This window comes from Eurypyga helias, unplaced genomic scaffold (genome assembly GCF_000690775.1).
Source record: "Eurypyga helias isolate BGI_N326 unplaced genomic scaffold, ASM69077v1 scaffold17073, whole genome shotgun sequence".
Taxonomy (NCBI): Eukaryota; Metazoa; Chordata; class Aves; order Eurypygiformes; family Eurypygidae; genus Eurypyga; species Eurypyga helias.
This window is the reverse complement of record NW_010243279.1, coordinates 11,683-31,979: the sequence shown is the minus strand read 5'-3', so window position 1 is coordinate 31,979 and position 20,297 is coordinate 11,683. Positions and strand designations below refer to the sequence as shown.

At 53.0% G+C, this 20,297-nt stretch overlaps 1 protein-coding gene across 1 annotated transcript in view; it reads left to right on the top strand.

Moving 5' to 3' along the window:
• NOS1AP (nitric oxide synthase 1 (neuronal) adaptor protein) overlaps positions 1–20,297 on the top strand; it is a gene marked incomplete at its 5' end in the record, with an annotated part of 29,987 nt that overhangs the window by 2,910 nt on the left and 6,780 nt on the right. The window contains 3 exon segments of the mRNA XM_010149358.1: positions 18,961–19,053; positions 19,417–19,490; positions 20,078–20,186. Coding sequence (XP_010147660.1) covers positions 18,961–19,053; positions 19,417–19,490; positions 20,078–20,186 — 276 coding nt within the window.

The window sequence follows — 20,297 nt, the reverse complement described above, 5'->3', positions numbered from 1 at the left end:
CATCCCCAAAGGGCTGGCGGCAGGGAGGGTTTCTATCCAGCAGCAGGAGGATGTTGGAGAACTCCCAGGAATCTCAAAGGTCGGGGAAGAGGAGGGAAGGGGAGGTGCACAGGCGGCTGCCACTGCCTTCCTGCTTTTCCTGCCTGCTCTGGCTGAGCTTGCTGGGGGTGCAGCCCTGTCTTGTTCTGCGTCTTGGTGTAAATCCCTGGCCCTGGAAGGACTCGGTGGAACAGGACATTTGCCCTGCCAAGGATGCACTTGGACAGCAATTCCAGGAGCGTGTGCTGCAGCTTTCCTCCGGACCTACATCTTCTGGCTCTCCCACAGGGCACCGATGGCCATGTCACTACTAATAAATACAGTAGGCCAGGGCTTGTTTTCCTGGCAAGCAGCTGGGATTGTGTTTGTACAGCCGAACCCCTTCTCACCCCAAAACAGGGTGACCCGGTCCATGTTGCTTCATAGCCTAAACGGCCAGGGTGGGTTTGCCTTCAAAGGGCTCCTTGGCTCCCCTGGATGCAGGGTGTGAGAAACCAGTCCATAAGTCCAGATAGTTACCCTTGGGTACCTGAACCAGAAGATCCCAAGCTCAACAGTAATTAAATGCTCGTTAAAGCTGGAGGCAGCCTGTGCTGTTGGTGTGAGCCCAGTGCAAGCTCCTTGCCCTGGCTCTCCTGGGAAGCAGGAGGCCAGAGCGCTCTCTGCTCTGTGACGGTCACGGGCAAAGCTTGAGAAGCTTAGGTGGGAGCTGATGAGGGTGGTCTGGGACGGCTCACGCATCTGTCATGTACCGAAGAGGGTGTTACAGTACTGGAGAGCAAGAGCCCAGCTGATGTACCATCCCAAATGCTGTGGATGCCCCATCCCTGGAAGTGTCCAAGGCCAGGCTGGATGAGGCTTGGAGCAACCTGGTCTAGTGGAAGGTGTCCCTGCCCATGGCAGGGGGGGGGGCTGCATGAGCTTTAAAGTCCCTTCCAACCCAAATTGTTCTGTGATTTGTTTGAAGTGCCTGAGGTAGCTGCAGGCCATCCTTTCTTTTCTTTCTTATTTTTTTTCCAGCATGGCTGAGCACATGGAGCCCTAATGACAGTGATAACGCTACGGTTTTTATGCTTCTGTGGCGTAGGTATATGCGAACGCTTTCCTCTCTGTGCTCCTGGCACATCTCCAGCGCAGCCAGTGCTACCTGGCCGTGGCTTGGTGTGGTCGTTCTAGACTATTTGGAATCATCTTTGTTTTTTGCTACTTGGATTGCTGAGTGCAGCTTCCATCCAGGTTTTCTTTGGTGCCAGAAGGGATGAAATCTATATAGGCATTTTTAAAAGCTGCTTCTGTGGAAACCTTCTGCAAGCCTGTTTCTGGGAAGCGTCCAGCTGAGTTTTGCAGGCTCCGAATAAGGAGGCATTTCAACCACTTTAAAATCTAGCTCTTCTACACCTCCTACTCTGCCAGGTACATCGGATTTTGTGGGACTTCTGCTGCTTTGCATCGCTGAGCTCTATTTTAGCAAATTGGCAAAATTCCTGAATTTCAACAAGCTTGTTTAAAGCAATGTTTTTGCCTCCTCTGCAGGCCACATGCACAGTCGGACTGGTGTGAAAATTGAGGCATTCGGCCAGTTATTTGTGTAGAGCGCCTGGTGTAATTTTGAGCTCGTTCAATTAAATTATTCCTCAGATAACCCTGATCCTGCTGCGGCGAGTTTTTAAAAGCGTTGGGTCGTTTATAATGATGCCGTCTTTCCTTTCTTTTTCTTCTTTTTTCCCCTTTCATGATGCGGGAAGCGGCACAGCCACGGCTCTCCGAGCTGTAAAGGGGAGCAGGGTTTGCGAGCGAGCTGACCCTGCCTGCGGGGATGTGCGCGGCAGGCAGCCAGCGGGCTCAGAGATGCTCAGGCTTTGGCCACCCAAAGAGCGCGGCCCGCTCTTTGCAAAGTCACGGCACTCGGCGCAAAGTGAATTATCGGTGAGCTAATGGTTTGACATGATTACCCGAGATGGACAAGATTCCGTTGTATTAGACCTGGGAGGAATGAAAGGGATGTTTCTCCCAGCACTACCACTGCCACTTGACTTCATAATAAAATAGTGGCTCATCCTGCATCGCTACTGCCATGCTACCTGCTGGATTGCACAAAACAGGTCAGGATCTCATCCTGCAGTTAATATCTAATCAATAAACTGATTAAATTAGTACCCAGGTTCCCCAGAGCAGCCTTCTGACGCAGACTACCCTCAGGTGAGGAATAGTTTCCAGGAGAGTTGGCCAAAGTGTGGTGGGCCTGGCTTTGCTGCCTGTTTCAATAGCACTGCCAGGATGCGGTGAGTGCTTTCCAGCAAAGCTTTGAAGGTTACTGGCAGTGTTAAGTAGTGTGAGTTGTACGTACACGCTGGTGTAATGCACGTGTACTCAAATCACAGGTTTAGGGAGGTAAATGTCTCCGTGGGGCAGAGGGCAGGTGTCTGAACTAGTAAGATGAGGTGAAGCATAAGCCTTTAATGCTGGAATGCGAGGTCTGAGCCCCGGAGGAAGCCGGGTAGGGATGGTCCTTGGGGCGCTGCTTGCCAGCAGGACTTTGGGAAGGTGTTCCTGGGCAGACGTGAGCAAGCACTGCCCATGCTGCCGGCTCTCTGCCAGGCGTGCTGGGTCACGCCGTGGCAGGAATGACTGGGCTCAGCCAGACGCATGACTTGATGGGTCCCAGGGGGATGAGTGGGAATGCCCTTCTTCCCCCAGGAAATGGCCTCATACATAAGTCATGATAAGCTCGTTGCCTTTCAGCCTCCAGCAGTGCCCTAGCTAAGCGTCCTCTTCCAGGCTCGAGGCAGTAGCACGTCCCTTGTCGCCAGGCTCCAGCCCAGGGTGGGGAGGAGAGCTTGGCGGCAGAGGGTTCCCAGCTGGACAGAGAGCTTGGTGGTGAAGCCAGTGAGGATGAAGGAAGCCATAACCCGGACAGGGGAGCATCCTTTGGGAAGGCTGATGAGCCAGGAGGTGTGGGCTGGCGCATGGTCTTCCCCACAGCTCCTGTCTCTGGGATGCTCAGCCTTGGGGCAGGCAGTGCTCAGGGCTCTGGCAGGAGCATCAGCTGATGCTGGGCATGCCAGCGCAAGCAGCAGTGCCTCTCAAGGGTGACACTGGCCTGTAGCATATTCTCTAAGAAATACCAGATGCACTCATTAATTTTCCTATTAATTACTATATTAATAGTTTAAATGTGCTCTCTACTTAACCCAGAACTTCTGTTTTCCACAGTCTTGTAGCTTTAGTGTTTCAGTAATCCTGTTGTTCTTTCATGTATCTTCTCACATGGAAATAGTAAATGAAACAAGAACCCTCTCCTGTAAGAGAAAGTATCTTGTTAAAGTTGATAATTGCACTTATTAGCATACATTTATCATCTGAGTATGCTTTGGGTAGGTATGCCGTGCTACTCTGTTTAGTAGGCCATAACATTTCTTTTTGACTATTTTATTGCCTCTCATATTTCTATACAACATAATTTAATATGAAAGAAAACAGCTTTTGAGTTTCTTTGCAGAAATCTGCAGTTCTATGAAAAAAAAAAAACATTTTTGGTGTTGGAGATGGGTTATGAGTGACCCAAATCTGACATCATACCGCCACAGAATTCATCTAGCATGCAGAATAGGCCCCAAAGTTTGTGTGTGCTTTCAGTGCCGTGTCACCAGGTCCACAAAGAACTTTGGAATCTGGTCTGACCTCAAACCTGGGTCAGCTGGGTTCTGGGAGGGCTGGGAGCCAGGACAGGACCAGAACTGCCGGCAGAATGTTGGGAAGCAACAGTGTCCCCTCTGTCCCTGTCACACACCCTCGCCTTGGGTTGGCTTGTGTTGGGCTTTCTTCCTTCTCTGAGCTGAGGGTGCCTCCCCACGATTCATCCGATCACTGCCTGGGGGCTTTCCCCACCAGCGTTCAGTGAGTCACGTTACCAGCTTGACGATGGCTCAGATGAGCGTATGGGCAAGCTGGCAACGTGAATTTGCTGGGAGCTCAAGGGAGAGGATGGGGAATAACATCTGCCAGGCTCCCTGAACATGAGGGAGAGGGCACACCTTCAGCATTGCTCCTTCCCATCCAGGTCATCCTTTGCCCGCTCCCACCCCCTCTCAGTTCATGACCTGCATGTAACGTCGTTTCACAAACGTCTGTCCCCTTTTGTGCCCTTGTGCCCCCTCTTCCTCCTGCTTCACGCTTGTTCTGTCTCGGAAATGCTTCTTCAAGAGGCTTTAAGCATTGTACGAGGGGTCGCGTTATCCGTGGGCTCCGCAGGGCGCGCGCAGGGGCGTAGGTGCACGCTGGAGAGGTGCCCCCGGCCTTCGGCGGCTCCTTCCTTGGAGGCTCCCCACGCTGCACGCAGGGATTCGGTAGCGCAGCAGGGCCGGTTTGGTGCCGGGGCTCAGCTGCAGTAGAATCGGGGGGACTCGATGCTGCACACCTTGCTTTCGGCAGGAACACGGGGCGGATGGGGCGGTGCCGCGCGTAAGGTCTGCGGTGCTGCGAATGCCACGGGAGCTGCCAGCAGTGCCAACGTGCTCTCCTGCTCTCCATCTGCCTGCTCCGGCTTTTCCCCCTGCCTGGAAGGGGGTGATGCTGCGCTCTCCGGCTTGCGGACATGAATGGATTCAGCCTGGCTGTCCAGGGGCAGGTCTGCAGCTCGGTCTGGGAGACTTGGGGTCACGAGAGCGGTGGTAATTGCTGCTTGTGGGGGTTTGAAGAGTTCTTACAGAAACCATCGTCCTTTGATAGCTCTGCGCTCCTTCTGCAAGGTGACAGAGCTGCCTTTGGTTGCCTGACCTTGCGTAAACCTTGCAGAAAGTGTTGTTATGGAGGGAAAGGGCTGTGCTCTGTGTCACCAGCCCTAACACACCCAGCTCAGTGCTCTCCAGCCCCACCGCTGCCAAGAAGAGGTGACAGCCTCTGCTGCTGCTAGAAACGTGCTAGCAAGGATAACCACCTCCACTTATCTTCGCATTTTAGAGCAAATCCCTGACTCTGCCTAAGAATAAGCTCTTGGTGGCCCTGAGAGGCTGCTGAGAGGAGAAAACGAGTTTGAGAGGGGTGTGCTGATTTCAGGGTCTGCAACTCCTCCTGGCATCTCCCAGCACTTTTCTGCTCAGCACAGCGGAGAGCTGGACCCTGTCCCCCTCCTCCAATCCCCTTGTCTCCTCACCCCCATGCCATTGCTTGTATTTGGAGGGGTTTTTTTTCTTCTGGTTTACTGCAACATGGAATTTTCCTGTGTTTGTTAGTAAATCAGGGCTTTCATCGGTTTGCTGCTGTCACAGCAGTGTTTTACTCTTGGGATGGAGTGGGGTACAAACGCTCAGTGCTGACCACTGAGGCTGGTGTTGTACCGGCCGGAGCGGGAGAGACGTGGGCAGCTGCCTCTTCCAGCCAGCCATGAGTGCGTCCAGAGGTGATACCTGGCTCTTGCTCTGCGATTGAAGGGAGAAATAGCTTGGGAAAAAGGAGAGCAAAGAGTGAAAAAACCCTCACAATCAGGGGCCAGGGGTCAAACAGTTTTTAATATCTGTTTTATGGATGGGAAACTGAGACACAGGGAGAGCGAGTGACGCGTTGGACTCCTCCTGACTTCGGTTGCCTCATTCCTGTGCAGGGAACCGGACTGAATAAAAATCGCACCAAGCTGAAGACAACACTTGAAGTGCTACTCTTGCGTACGACCCCTTCTGCCCTTGTGCTTCTCTGCCGGTCCTCGAGGGCCAAGGACCCCTTGATTTGATTTGCTGAAGTGTTTTTCTCTGCTGCATCACCTCAGTAGAGAGGCAAAGCGCCGAGCTGCAGCCTTGCACAAAAATGCCGCCTGCCCCAGTTTCTTCGCTGCTAAAAACGAATTCTTGGTGGTTTTGGCTTGGTGCACAAACAAGGTTTGTTCTAGGGGATGTTGTATGCAAACGGCCAAGGGGGAAGAGCAGCGTCGGAGCCTGCCTCGCAGCCTGTGGCACGGTGAGAAGGATTTTGGCGCGAGGTTTTGCGGCCGGGAAAGCTGTAAGGGTGAGGATGTGTGTGTTACGGAGCGTTCCCACGGCACGTGGGAGCGGAGGAAAGGATCACATCTGCTAAAGATGCGAGGCTGCAAACACTATTGTGAGAGCCGGTCTGGGGAACGCATCTCGTTTAATTAGGGAGCTGGAGGAAAGGATGCGCCTATAGTACCCGCACAGCCAAGAACAAGATAAGGGAGCTGAGCGCTCTCCCGGTCCCAGCAGAGAAGGGCTCAAGTGTACACGGCGTGAGGAAACCTGGGGGTCCCCTGCCTGCTCCTGCTCGCCGTTCCTGGCCCTGCGGGCAGGGTGCCACGGCCACGCAAGGGCTGCTCCTTCTTGGCGCAGCACGGCGGCCGCTCCTTGGCGCAGCACGGCGGCCGCAGGCGCTGTCCCCGGCTGCTTCGGTGACCCTGTAGGTGGTAGTCGGTGGGTGGTGGGCCTCAACTGGGAATTATGGACCTTCCCAGGCTACAGTGAAGTCTGCGCAGAGCGAAGACTCTGGTCAAAAACGTAGCCAAAACTGTATGGATTTTCCGAGAGGAAAATGTTTCCTTCTCAGGCCAGGCTTCCCTGATGGAGAACCAGGATCCCAGCGATTTTTAATCTTCACCAGTGTGATTTTAACACGGTGGAAAAACGGCCACCAGACCAGTTCTTGCCGTATGCTTGCCTATGGAAACTGCTGAACTGCCTTAGGGGAGACTTCAAAAATCGGCCTGAAGTGGGTATTCACCGCAGAAAACTCCCGCAGGGATGGTTAAATTTCAGCTTAACCCTTTAACTGACAGCAGCCCCACCTCTGACGTTTTACAGTGGTGTTCTTGGATTGCAGTAGTGATAGGCATTACAGTGAGTCACCGCTTTCTTTTTCCCTCCAAAGCCTCCAGTTTTGTTTTGGCATTTTTCTTCAATGACATTTTCTTCCTCCGTCTTAACTTGATGGATGGGATTGGTCTGGACTCCTTCAAACACTCCCTAATCCCTGGGAACTTCAGGGATGTCTGTCTCACTCTCCAGCACTGGAAACACAAAGAGCACATCCCTGCTGACCTCCAGATACATGCTAAGAAATCCTCAAGATTTAAAAAAGAGAAATCCAGAGTAATTGGCCCTAAGATGGTCCCATGGAGCTCTCTGTGAAAACAGACGGGTCTTTCTGTGGTTTGGATGGATCCAACTTCAACTCCCAGGTGGTCAATCTTATGCATTTGCCTGAAGTCAAAGAGCCTTCAAGGTGGGGAAGCTCTCGCTGAGTCCCATGTCTGAGCTGCAGGCAAGTCCCCTCCAGCCTACTCTTTGGGTAAGAGAAACAGAGTTTGTTTTAACCTCTGGGACTGAAGAGTCTGGGAAACCTGCCTCATGTTCTTGTTGCTTTTTTTCCTCAGCTCTTTTCTATTGCTCTGTCGTAGTGTATGATAAAACAGAGCGTGTTATGTTAGGGTATCCGTAGGGATTTCCACAGGGCCGTGTTTTGAGATGTCACCTTTCTATTTTGCGGCCCGTTTTCCTGCCCAGGACTATCTTCGTAGTGTCCTTGCCACTGGGATGACACCTTTTGATGTCTCTGGGTTGGTGTATTTTAGGATGCATTTCGGCATCTTGTGGATGCAGCTTCTGTTCCTTTTTCCTTTGGGAGCCTGCTTGGCCAATGCCGTATGAAATCAACTTGAAATGAGTAGATGCCAAATTCCTGTACACTTGACCTGGATATCAAATACCCTTTCTGTTTTCTTCCAGACCTTCATAAAAATGAGCATAGCTGTGCTCTCCTCGCTGTGGGGTTTCTATCCTCTGTCTGTCTGTCATTGCTTCATTTGGGGGTCCGGTGAGGTGGGCTTTGTCACTTTAGTCTGGGCTGTACGGTTGGCTTAAATCACATTTTTGTCCAAATGCATGCAAAGGGGGAAACGGCCAGGTATCTGCTGAGTTTCTTAGCCAGCCTAATACCTTTGTGAGGTGTGCTTTTAATTTTATTGGAATAGTTTAGGATCTCAACTTGCGTGGAACTAGTCCTGTGCCCGTTTGTATTGTGATCCTTTCGCTTGGTATAAAGTCCTGTATTGGCTGGTTTCTAACTCCACCTAAAATCTTGGAACTTTTTCAAGGATCTGAGTCGATAATTCTTTATAAACCTCTCTAAGGGGCCTTATTCAGACTTGTTGACTTTAAAACGTAGAATTTAATGAATTATTTTTAATACCTGCATTAGTTATTGCTGAAATAGGCACCATGAAACAAGTGTGATATGAATAATTACCTCTTTTCTCCACTTACATCCCAGAAACGTTGTTGAGCACCGCCGGCATCTAATGAGCCCCACGGGGCTGGGTTGTTTCTGATGCGCTGAGGGTTTAATGCTGCTGCTTATTCATTCTTTATTAATTGTCTGAATTTTGTAATTGCTGATTTAGTTACAGTATTACCAGCTTGCCTTCCTTCGGTTTGTCCCTGCTCTTCTGCCTGGCTTTTCTCATCTGCCTTCTCAACTGCTCTTGCTCAAGGCTTTTTATGGAGCTGTGGGAGAGCAGCACTTTGGTGAGCAGGAAAAAAATTACCAAAATAAATCCCGTATTTCACAACGTGGGGCGTAAATCTCACCGTGTTCCGATTCGGCTGGCTTTGCTGCGCTGACGCCTTCCTGAAATGCTGCGTGGGTGCGTTCCTCTGGTGCCCCTCTCTTTGTCACCTGCCCTCGGGGTGGAAGTGGGGTGTCTTTTTGCTCGAGTCTGGGTGGCTGTGCTCTGCCTGCAGCCCCCTCCGTGCAAGTGGGGATGATCTCAGCTGCCTTGAGGCTTTCCCAGAAAGAAAGCACTTTGGGAAGAAAGCTAATGGTCAAGTCAGAAGTTTTGTTTTCTCACTGAGGTGGAGGAAGGTGCCTGCGCAGCATCCGGCACTCCCAGGGTCCCCAGGGCAGCAGGTCTCGCCTGTGCCAGAAAGAGGAGGGAGTTTAATTAAGGGTTACTGTAAACGAGCATGACTAAACTGCTGCAAATGGCAATGCTTTTCCTTAAGCTGAGCTCTGTCTTGCACGCGGGTTCAATAGGCTCTTGTAAAGGGTGATTTGCAAGGAGCCGTCACCAAACAGCTCGCGCACCCGCTGCCGTTGCCCGCGTAGGGCGAAGCGATGCGTATCTAATTGCAAATTCCACAGATTCCAGTCAGATGTGGGGTTTCCAAGGAATGTGCTTCTGCTTATTTTAGCAACAGGTGGTAAATATTAAAACGTGTTCAGCTTTTCTCTCTTCTTGTGTCTCCAGGGCGGCGAAAGCAGCGCCTGCAGATGCACGCAGAGCCCACTACTTGTTTTCGTTAACCGAAGGGAGCAGCTCAAAGCCTTTTTGCAACCAGTTCGACCAGTATCCCACATGCACCCACGCACCGGTTAATTCGCGCACGTCGTGCTCGGTCATCGGAGCTGGCAGCGTGCGGAGGCGGGCGGGAGCTTGCCGTCTCCCACGCCGGTCCGGCCTGTGCTGTTATCACTTCCTGGCGTTTCGGGAAGGGGTTTGGGGATGTTCTCAAGGCTGGGGGCTGGCCTGCGGCACCGTCTCCCCCGACCTTCATGCCTGGCTGAGAAGCACCGCTTTGCCCAGCCGGCGAGCGGTCGCTCCCACTCGGAGCCATCCCTGCGTGCTCCAGCCAGGGGAGGAATGATGTTGGCTGTGCTGGGATGGGGTCCCCAGCTTTCTTTTATAAGCTTGGTATTAGTTAAGCCCCGGTGAAGTGAAGGATAAGATGTGCGCAGGGACCTGCTGGTGGCTTGGGTGAGCTGCTGGGTGGAGCTGAGGGATGTTGCTGGAAGTGTGCACCCGCACCTCCAGCCGCATCCCTCCTGTGCACCATGCTGCTGCGTCCCCCTTCGCAGCGCTGGGCTTCCACGGCATGCTCAGCGGGTGCAAGCTGCCTTGGGACGGGAGATACACTGATGTCTCCTTTGAATCTCTCATTTTAAGGTGGGTTTTTTTAACAAAACCACGCTTTAAGACTGGGACAGGAGGTATGTAACCCCTAAGGATTACCTTGTAAGGGAGGTAAATCATCTTGTAAGTGGAAATGTGCAAAAGAGGGAGTGAGAATAAGCTGTTTCCTAGTGGAACTTTCTCCATTTAATCGTCTGATTGATATTGTTTTAATTTTTACCAGTTCTGATTTCTCTGAGACTCCTGTGAAACTGCTTAGACTGAAGATGGCTTGTGTACGCGTCCCAGTTTGCCACCTCCACTCCTGAAACTTGGAGGTAGTGAGGGGAGGTTGGAGGAGGTGGATCGGGGCAGCTATCTGTCAGGAAATACCAAACCGAGCAGAAGGAATTTATTGCAAAGCAGTCAGCGTTATTGGAAAACATATTTTGTGTGATAAATGGGTATACTGTGATCAAGGGGTTGTCTCAAAGCAGCAACCTTAACTCTGCTCTGCTGCTCTCACAACATGGGTATTTTTAGACTGATTCCCATCTATACCCATCAGTACTCGCGACCGTCACAGACGGTTACCAAAATTAAACCTGAAGTTGGATGGGAAAATAGGCACTGACCTTGTCAGTACAAACCAAAATCATATCTTATTTCAGATGAACACATGCACCTCGGAGCCGCATTTTCCCATATGTACAAATGCAAACTCTGAGGTGCCATGGAAGAGTTTTAAAAAGCATCGTTAAGCCCAAGAACGAGCATCCAATGCTTCATTACTCCTTCCCCATTCCAAATTTCCGTGCTCTTTGATTAAAGTCTAGCTACTGGCAAACCCACCAGCACTGGGGTGTAGACAGGGTGATGGGGGAAATTTAAGCCTGAGGAGCAGCTCAAACCCAAGCTGGCAGGATGATGGAGGTGTCCAGGGTGTCTGCCCATGCCGTGCCGACGGTTTGCTGATGGAGCCCGTGGGAACCTTGGTCCTGCCCCCAAATGTCACCGTGCCCCGCGATGGGAGCCATCTCCACTGCAGGTGTGAGCCTGTGTCTCAGGTTTTGATGGCAGGAGAGGGGAACACAAGCAGGATGACCACACCGAGGGGATCCACAAATCTCTCTGCTGTCCTTGCCTCTTTGTCTCCTGGCCCTGGGAGGGAGCAGGGAGGTACTGCTGGGGAGCAGCCCCGCTGGTGCGTGGGGCATGGACCGTGGCCAGGTGTGTCCTTTACAGCTTCACAGGGGAATTGGGGTAGTAATGTGTCCTCACCGGAGCCACAGTGGGATTGCGTGCCCGTGGCAGAGTGCCAGGGGAGTCCTTAACAGACACAGGCAGCAGCACAGCACCTTGGTAGGGTGGCTTAATGCAGTCCTATAAAAACAGGTTTTAGTCCATTTATTGCTGGTCAGATTGGTAGGCGAAGCAGGTATTCCAGTGTGCGCCCCTCCAGCAAACTTGAGTCCCCTGTGGGCTTAAAATGCAGCCCAGAAGAGTGGTCTGTCAGGTATTTTGAAGCCTTGTTCAGAAATGCCTCCTGGATGAAGCCGAGCACCCTCCTGGGAGGTATCCCACTTTCCAGCCGCTTTATCCCCTGCCAGCTGCTGCTGCTCCAGCGGAGCTGGGGCGATGCACAAGGGAGATGCGGGCCAGGCAGTCTGGCAGGTGCTTTTCTGCTTTTGGGGCAGCAACCCACAGCAGAAGGGGGTGATGCTTCACGCCTGGGTACCCCTGACTCTCTGCTGTCCTACCCCACTGAGAGCTGGGCTCTTGGGGAAGGCAGAGCTGCCACCGCTCCCTGCCGTGTGCAGTCCGTGCCCAGCTAGGCACCACACCGATATGCCCAGACCTGTGTGGCTTGGATGGCCGGGGACTGTATTCTGATCTGCGAGGCTACTCCTGGCCAGGTGGCATCTGTTTGTTACTGTGCCAAAGCTGCATTTAAATCATCCCCTTTTCCTCTCCAGTCCTCTTTTCTTTCTGCTACTGTATTTGGAGGTACTGGTTGTGTTCTCTCGTGTAGCTGAAAAGGTTAAGCTCCTGTTGGATGGCCAGTGCTCCATGCTGAAACTCACAGAATCATAGAATTGTGGAATGGTTTGGGTTCGAACGGGCCTTAAAGATCATCTTGTGCCACCCCCTGCCATGGGCAGGGACACCTTCCACTAGACCAGGTTGCTCCAAGCCTCATCCAGCCTGGCCTTGAACACTTCCAGGGATGGGGAATCCACAGCTTCTCTGGGCAACCTGTTCCAGTGTCTCACCACCCTCTCCAGGAAGAATTTTTTCCTGATATATAATCTAAGTCTACTCGATTTCAGTGTAAACCCATTACCCCTTGTCCTGTGACTACAGACCCTTGTAAAAAGTCCCCCCCCTCAGCTTCCTTGTAGCCCCTTCAGGTACTGGAAGGTGCTATAAGGTCTCCCCAGAGCCTTCTCTTCTCCAGGCTGAACCCCCCCAACTCTCCCAGCCTGTCCCCATAGCAGAGGGGCTCCAGCCCTTGGAGCATCTCCGTGGCCTCCTCTGGACTCGCTCCAACCAGTCAATATCCTTCTGATGTTGGGGGCCCCAGAGGTGGACGCAGAACTAGAGGTGGGGTCTCATGCGAGCAGAGAGCCTCCTCCAGGAGGCCTTTCCCTGTGCCTCTTCTTTGCCCACATCAGTGTGCCTGGGCCTGTGCTGTGTGACTCCAGGCAAGATCTCCGGCTCATCCTGCACGGTGCTGTTGCACTTTCCCCATCCATGTCAGGCACGGTTGCATTTGCCGCATCCCATACGCGTGTCGCCAGTGCCAGCACGGTACCGCTGCGCCTGCTGGGTGCAACGTGCATCTTCCCGACGCATGGGCTTTCCTGCTTTTTGGCCCAGGGAACTGCTGGTTCACGGGACACACAGGCACATCGTGGTCCTGTGCTCACTGTGCTGCCCGCCTCAGTGCTGTGCAGCCCCCACAGTGCTGGACCTTGCCCTCTCCTCCAATTAACAAAGCACCAGAAGGGAAAAAAAGGAGATGAGTTATTCCAAGCAGCGATCTGCTCCTCGTGCTTCGGCAGGACCCCGGTGCTGGGGTCTGGGTACCATTTACCCCACAAAGGTGCTGCCGTCCTGCTCCTTCTGCTTTCCACACCTATCCCCAGGGCGGCTTGGCACCCCTGGCCAGGAAAAGGTCTGTGCTGCTCCCAGCTTCCCTTTCCCGCGGGCAGCCGGCCGTGAGTCATCCGAGGGCACCAGTCCGGGTGCCGTTTCCTCATGTGGTTCAGTAAAGCGGAATGCTCATCCCCTGCATGGCGCCGCTCTTTGCCGTTCCTCCCAATTACCGCTCTAGGGATCCCAGCAAGGTTTCTCGGCCTTCCCTCCTGCGGGTTACGCCTGATCTCCTGTGCATTCCTAAGATTTGCTTTCCGTCCCTGTGTTCTCAGCAGCAGAAACTCCGAGGAATTTGGTTTCCCCCTACCCAGTCATTAATTCTTGGAGCCGTGGAGCCTGTGCCAGTTTAACTCATGCTCAGCTGTCATTCTGCCATAAGTTAATTCTTCATCAAGGGAACAGCATCACTCCTCCCCCCAAGGTGCTGGGAAAGCCTTCGTTAGTCTGCCTTGCCTTTCATCCCCTGAGCTGACCTTGGGTTAAAGTCTAACTCCAAAGGTATTTTATGGGTTGCTGTGCCAGCCAGCTGCGAGGAGGAGCCCCGCTGGGGTGCAGAGGGGGGTGGGCACCAGCTTCCAGTCCCCTGCCACCAGCCCTGCGCTCGTGGTCCCATCACCGTGCTGGGTACAGGAGCCGTGGGAGAGCTGTGGGGACACGGCAGCGGCCAGAGCGGGGGATGCTCCCCGCGCAGGGTCCTTGCCAGCCAGCCCTTCGCGTTCGGCAGAGGTGGCTCCGTGGGATTCAGTTTTCCTCAGAGTTTGTGTCCTTTCTGTATAAACACAAAGAAATGCACTTTTCTGGCAAAAAGAGTACAGTGCCCTCTATGTTTTTTTTTCCTGACACAGGTTTTTTTTTTCTTCTGAGCTGGCAGAGTGCAATGAGTTTTGTGGAAATTGCTTTTTTCCTATTAATTGAATTCTCAGATCACTGCTCCTTCCCCAACACAAGCTTGTAAACCTGGTGGGTTTTTTTGGAGGAGGGAGGGGATGGAGGGGGACAGGGACAGCTCAATGCATTTGGGTGCACTTCCATTAAGAAATTTCCCATTTTTTTGTATTCTGCTAGCATCGTGTGACCATGAAGGTGCTATTCCAGCACCTTCCCTTACTTCTGGAGCAAGCTAATGGGCATGCTTAAATCCGTACCCGCTGCAGGTTGGATGGGCTGGAATGAAATGAGGGCATTTTTATTCAGGTTAACCTTTTTCAGATGCTTGTGACTGCGGGGGGAGGATGAATCTAGACAGACATCATCTCTCTTCCATAGCGTTTGCTCTCCCTAACCCAGCCTGCAGCGCGTGGTTACAAGTCTTCTTACACTTCTACAGGGTAAAAACAGTGCGACGGGGACATAGAACATGTTTCTATGGATGCCGAGTTTTTCACCCCTTTCACACATACCCATCACACCCAGATTCATCCATAATTTTGCTCTAAGCTGACAAGGTTACATGCGCTCTCTATTACGGAACATATGTTACTCTCTTCTCCAGAAAGGGCAATTTTAATACTCTGCCAAGAGGAATGTGTTGGGCAATGGTGCGTACACCAGCTGGCACGATTTTCCATCTAAAGTTATTTAAATAGTGAACTCTGCATAAAAGACAGATGTTGAAAATAGACTCCCACTAACCTGAGGTCAGCGGTAAGGCTCTTGTATGCTGACAAAATACATGTTTCTTATCTAATGGAGAAGATGAACATGTTTTTTTGTGGGCAGTGTCAAGTTAAGCGGTAATCTTTATTCTCTTTTTAGCTGGTTGGAGGTCACAAATGATCTAATGCTCCTTTTTCATTAGGGAGGCCACTTTTACCTTTTTTTCTTGATAATTTTTTTTTTAACTTTGGCACATCTCTAATGTCCATTTTCAATCTTTCCGTAAAAATTTTAGTTGAGTGCTTAGAGCTGCAGTCGGAGACCGGCTGTGGAGCTGTGCAAGTCCAGCATCAGAAGGGTTTCTCTGTTGCTCTCTTTCCATTTTCTGTGCCTTTCCCTGAAATGATACAGCGTCTGGGATTGCCACATTGCTATAGCCAAGAATTAATATAATTGATCCAAGCTACAACAGATATTTCAAAATCCAGAATTGTGCCCAAGATGGACAAACTGCCTGGGCTGAAAGCCCAAAAAGCCCTCCTGACCGTTTAGTTATTTAGAAGTACTACAATGAAATGCTACATGGTGTGAAAACGAAGGGGTAAGAGTCACCTAAAATCAAAATGCTATATCTGGAGAGCGGGGGGGGTGAATTGCTGTCACCCAGCTCCCTGCACCCGCTTACCGGGGCTTGCTGGCCGCTCCTGTTGAGATGCCAGGCTCCCGTGCCTCCCCATCCCCTCCTGGGAGCGGGTCCCACGCCAGCAGCTTTGAGAAACCCCGCTTTTGCATCAGCTCGGTGAGAAGCTCGTTAGCGGTGGTTGTGTGATTTTTCACGTGCCGTTGGGGAGGCAGGGTATATTCCCAGCAAGGGTTGTATGGCATCGCTCCAACCTCCCTGGAAGCGTGCGTGTTTTCTTCTCCTCTGGGTCAGCTGGTGCCCGCTGGGTTTGGATATGGCTGTGCAGACGGTCTGGGAGTCCCCTCAGCGGCATTTCCAACCCTGCCATCACCTCTGCTTTCCTCCCAACAACAGGGAAAGCTAAACCCCTAAAGCTTTGCATCCCTCTTAAGCTTTCTCTCTCCGTTTCACGGCAGAAGGAGGGATGTTGACAAATGTGGGCGCCCCAGCAGATCTCTGTGCCCAGGGCAGACAGGGCTATGGTCAGGAGTAAGTCCAAGGCAGGGAGGTCCTGATCAGATGCACAGAGAGGGGTTTCCCATTGCCCCGTTAGTGAACGGGCTTGCAGGGGAGGTGTTAGCGAAGGCAGGTCCTGTTGACGGGCAGCACGTTGGTGAGACCATCCGAGACATCCAGCAGTCTTCAGGGACAAAAAGCCCATGCTGGTATCTGTGGTCTGCTAATGGAAAGGATTTCCCGTTGCTTTGGAGAAGTCCAAGGAGGTAGCATGGGGCCAGCTACCCCTCCCGAGCTGGGGAGGGCCAGGGGGCACACAGGGCACCCAGCCCAGCCTGCTGCTCGTGGGCTGGGGTCTTGCCTGGCATGGGGTGTGCAAGGGCTCTGTGGCTCAGATCTCACTTCAAGAAACTGCGCAAACCTGATGCTCCCTTAGACCGTGGGCAGAGGGGTGAGATCCCCCTGGTTTTCTGAATTAGCCTTGTGAACGGGGCAGAGCAGATCGCACGCCGTGGCTGCGAGCCGGGGGGGCAGCAGCACACGAACGGCGTGCCGGGCTCTGCGGAGCAGTACGTGCTCCCGCGTGGCGTGGGCTGCTGCCCCTCTCCCCTGAGTGCTTTTTCTCCCTCCTCACACCTATTTGCCCAAACTCAAATTGGAAAGTCTGCAAAAATGAGCAACACGTCTCCTGGCCCGTGGGACTCGGCGTGCCCGGCGCAGCCCAGGGATGCGAGAGGCGGCTCAGCTGAATTGTCATTTTATTGAATCCTCCTCCTTGCTAATTTATTATTAAATTACAGTTAGTGTTTCATTAGAGCCCCAGTGGGCATGAGTTCATTAGCGTTTTATTGGTTAGAGCTGCACTTCATTGCATGGGGAATGCATCCCAAAGAGCGTCTGGCCTCGTTGGAGTGATTGCGCTAACGAGCTCTGGTTGGGGCAGGATGTGCTATAACGCTCTCAGTGCACGGCTCAGACTTGCAAAGGAGCTTAGCCCTTGCCTCAGCGTCGGGATAAAGGCCTGGATTGATGCAAGGGCTTAAGAAATCTGGGCAGTCGGCCCTTCTGAGAATTTGGCTTCAGCGTGGCATGGCAAAACAGCTTTTTCCATAGCATACCCTCTGCCAGGCATGGGGCGAGCCCAGGCAGAATCCCTTGCCTACAGCCAGGGATTGTGGAAGCCTCTCCGAGGATCTCTGCATTGCTTCTCTCCCTGAAACATACTCTGGGGCTGGGTAGCATCTTTGCTGAGACATCCTGGCCCATCTGCATTGCTGTCCTGGGGCTGTTACTCACCCAAAAACCAGGCTAAAAATAGTCTTTCTAACCCTGAGATATTTTTCAGGGTTGCTGTCTCTTCCAAGCCCACATTAATTAGCACTTGGGGTGGCCCAGAATAGAAACCCCACAGCTTCAGCAGCTTGGAAATGCAACTTGAAGTTTATAATCAATGGTCGTTAGCACCGATAAATCAGGCTGCCACTCCCCAAGGTGCCGTGCAGTCGCTCCGGGTGCTGCAGAGCACATCCAGCACATCTGCAGCTCCTGGGAAAAGCGCATGCAGAGCCCCAGAAGGTGCTGGGTTAATTACTCCAAGGTTGGAGCTCACCTTTTCAGGGCTAAATCAAGACTTTTCTCTGGTGTTAGGTACCAGGCACACTGCTGTGATCTTAGTACTGGTCTGGTGTCTTAGCAAGGCACAGAGAAGGGGCTCTTGGATGCAGTTTCACCTCTGCTTGTAACAACAGGGAAGGGGAATGCGAGAGATGGGGCTTGGAAACCCACCCGGTGGTCTCTTTGGTGAGGAACTCTGGTGGGACCCTTCTCCAGGAGGAAGCAAGCAGCATATGGGTGTGTGCAGGGGATTTTGAGGCTGGCTGTAGCCGTGGAAAGAGCCTGAGCTTTGCTTTCTCCAGCCCATCACCGTGGCTTCAGCCCTGGAGCCGGGTGGTCTGTGCACGGGGGAGGTCAGAGCTGCGTTCCCCGCGCTGTTCTCTGAGTCACCCGTATCTCCCATCCCCATCGGCGACTTTAAAATGGCTTTGAGGAATTGTACTTTCAGGTCTTTTATCATACGATTGCAGGTCAGGGCCAGCAGCTTTCCCTGCCTGCTGGCTCTGGCTGCCGAAGTTAATACATCATGCGGTGCTGGAAATGTCACGCCAAGGCTCAGCGCAGACCAGAGGCAGGGCTTTGCGTCGCGGCACCTGCCCTGCGCTCCTTCTGCAGAGACACTGGGGAAATAATGAGAGGATTAATTAAATTCCTCTTCCTTGGGTGTGCGGGGTGCAGGATGTGGGGCTTTGCTGTCCTCGGATGAGCCCCACGGCTGTGCCCGGCAGCCTGCCTGTGGGACCAGCACTCCGGGTACCTGATGTGGGTGCACCCGTGGTACACCGGTTATGGGACTCCCCCAAAGTCCCACAGCAGGAGGTTGCTCGGCCTCAACGGCTCATCTAGCTTATTCCCCCGCCAGCCCCCTCCCTGCTCGTAAAACTAAATGCACAAGGGGCTGGATTTTGGGGGATCTCATTCTCTCCCCAGTGCTGGGCCAGAGCGTTGTGTTTAGTCACTGATCTTTGGAAGTTCCTGTTGAGTTTTTTTCCTGTCCAGTGACTTCTAATCAAAGCGGGTAATTGCATTATCCCATTTACCCTGGAGAGGTTCACAGAATCCTCAGCAATCATCTTCAGCTTTATACCCAGCCCCTAAAAGGCCCCACTTGAAATGATGTTTCCCTTAGCAGAGCTCAGCCATGGCCACAAGCCAGCGAGGCAAACCCTGGGGCTGTGGGGCCCGGGGGGCTTGCAGGGCTGGGAATGTGGCGGTCCCTCTCTGGGGAGGTGAGCCCATTGGAGGGGCAGAGCTGGTGCCTTTGAAACACAAGTAACATCCCAGCAGCATCCTGGGCTGAACAAAGCATTATCCACATCCAGAGCCTGGATTGCTTTGGCACGGGCATCCAGATGCTGGGCACAGGGACACTGCGGGGCAAAAAGCCCCCCTTGTCCTGCCCTGGCCATGTGGGGTCTGGGAAATCTTTACCTGTGCCTCTCGCCCCTTCCCTTCAGAGCCTTTTCAGCCCTCCCTGGGGCTTTCCTGCAGGAAGACTAATTCAAGTGTTTTCTATCCCTCACAGTATGAGTTTAAAGCCAAGAATATCAAGAAGAAGAAAGTGAGTCTCATCGTGTCGGTGGATGGTGTGAAGGTCATTCTGAAGAAGAAGAAGAAGGTAGGCAGCCCTGGTCCCTGGGGCAGCGGTGCCTTGGCAGCGGGAGCCCTCCCCTCACGGTGCAGGGGCCTGCAGGGTCCTTAATTTCTGGGGAAGCTGGTGGGCTGGGATGGGGTCAGCCTCGGATGAGCCGTGTTCCCGCAGGGTGGCTGAGCTGGTCCTGATGCGGGTGTAGAAGGGACCCGGGGGGGTCTCCATGGGAGGTGGTGTGGGACTTTGCTGGTCCCAGCAGGACCCGTCCCTCAGGAAGGGGTTGCAGGGGAGCAGTAGCAGAGCTGTGACAAGAGTTTCCTGGGTCTGTCCCTGGGCTGTCTCTGCCCTGTCCTTGATCTCAAGGGCAGCATCTGACGTACTCATTTTCAGCTTCTTTCGTTGCAGAAAAAAGAATGGGCCTGGGACGAGAACAAAATGCTTGTCATGCATGATCCTATCTACAGGTAAGCCTGCTTGGGGCAGGGATGGAGACTTGGGTGGCTCCGCTGTGCTGTTTACCCCACGCTGCCCTGGCACCATGCTGGGCACTGACCATGGAGGGCAGCTCCCCTCGCTTACTGTGCTCTCCAAAAGTCCCCAGCTCTCTTTCTCCATCCTATTGGCAAAAGCTGAGAGTGTGGGGCGTCTCTGTCCTGGGGAAGCCAAATGGGAGCGAGGAAGGGCCCCAGCCATGCCAGGGAGGGGGTGGCAGGCACCTGAGTGAAGTAATTTCTCTGAGCTGGCAGGGTGGAAGAGTGAGATTTGCTCTCCTCCATCCCTGGAGTGCTCCTGGGCCACCAGCTCGGTTCCTGGGGGCTGTGCAGAGAAAGCCCTGCACCACCTCTGCAAAATACTTGCTGTTGCTGAGTCAGCAGGCTAATTTTCCCAGCCGAGGCAAAACTGCTGCCAAAAAGAATCCTGATGGGTTTTAGCAGGGATGTGCTGCAGAGGCTGGGCATCTGCCAGCACCCCAGGACGTGCCCTGGGAAGCGCTGGCTGTGGCCTGTCTCCTGGGCACTGTGGGTAACGTCCCCTCCTGCTGTCCTTGCAGGATATTCTATGTGTCTCACGACTCCCAGGATCTAAAGATCTTCAGCTACATTGCCAGGGATGGATCTAGCAATGTCTTCAGGTGCAACGTCTTCAAATCCAAGAAGAAGGTAAAGACACTAGGATGCGCATCCCACCATCGTGGGGCCTCGAGATGCGCATCCTGCCATCGCAGCGTCTTGGGATGCACATCCCACTGTTGCAGGGTCTCGGTGGGGCAG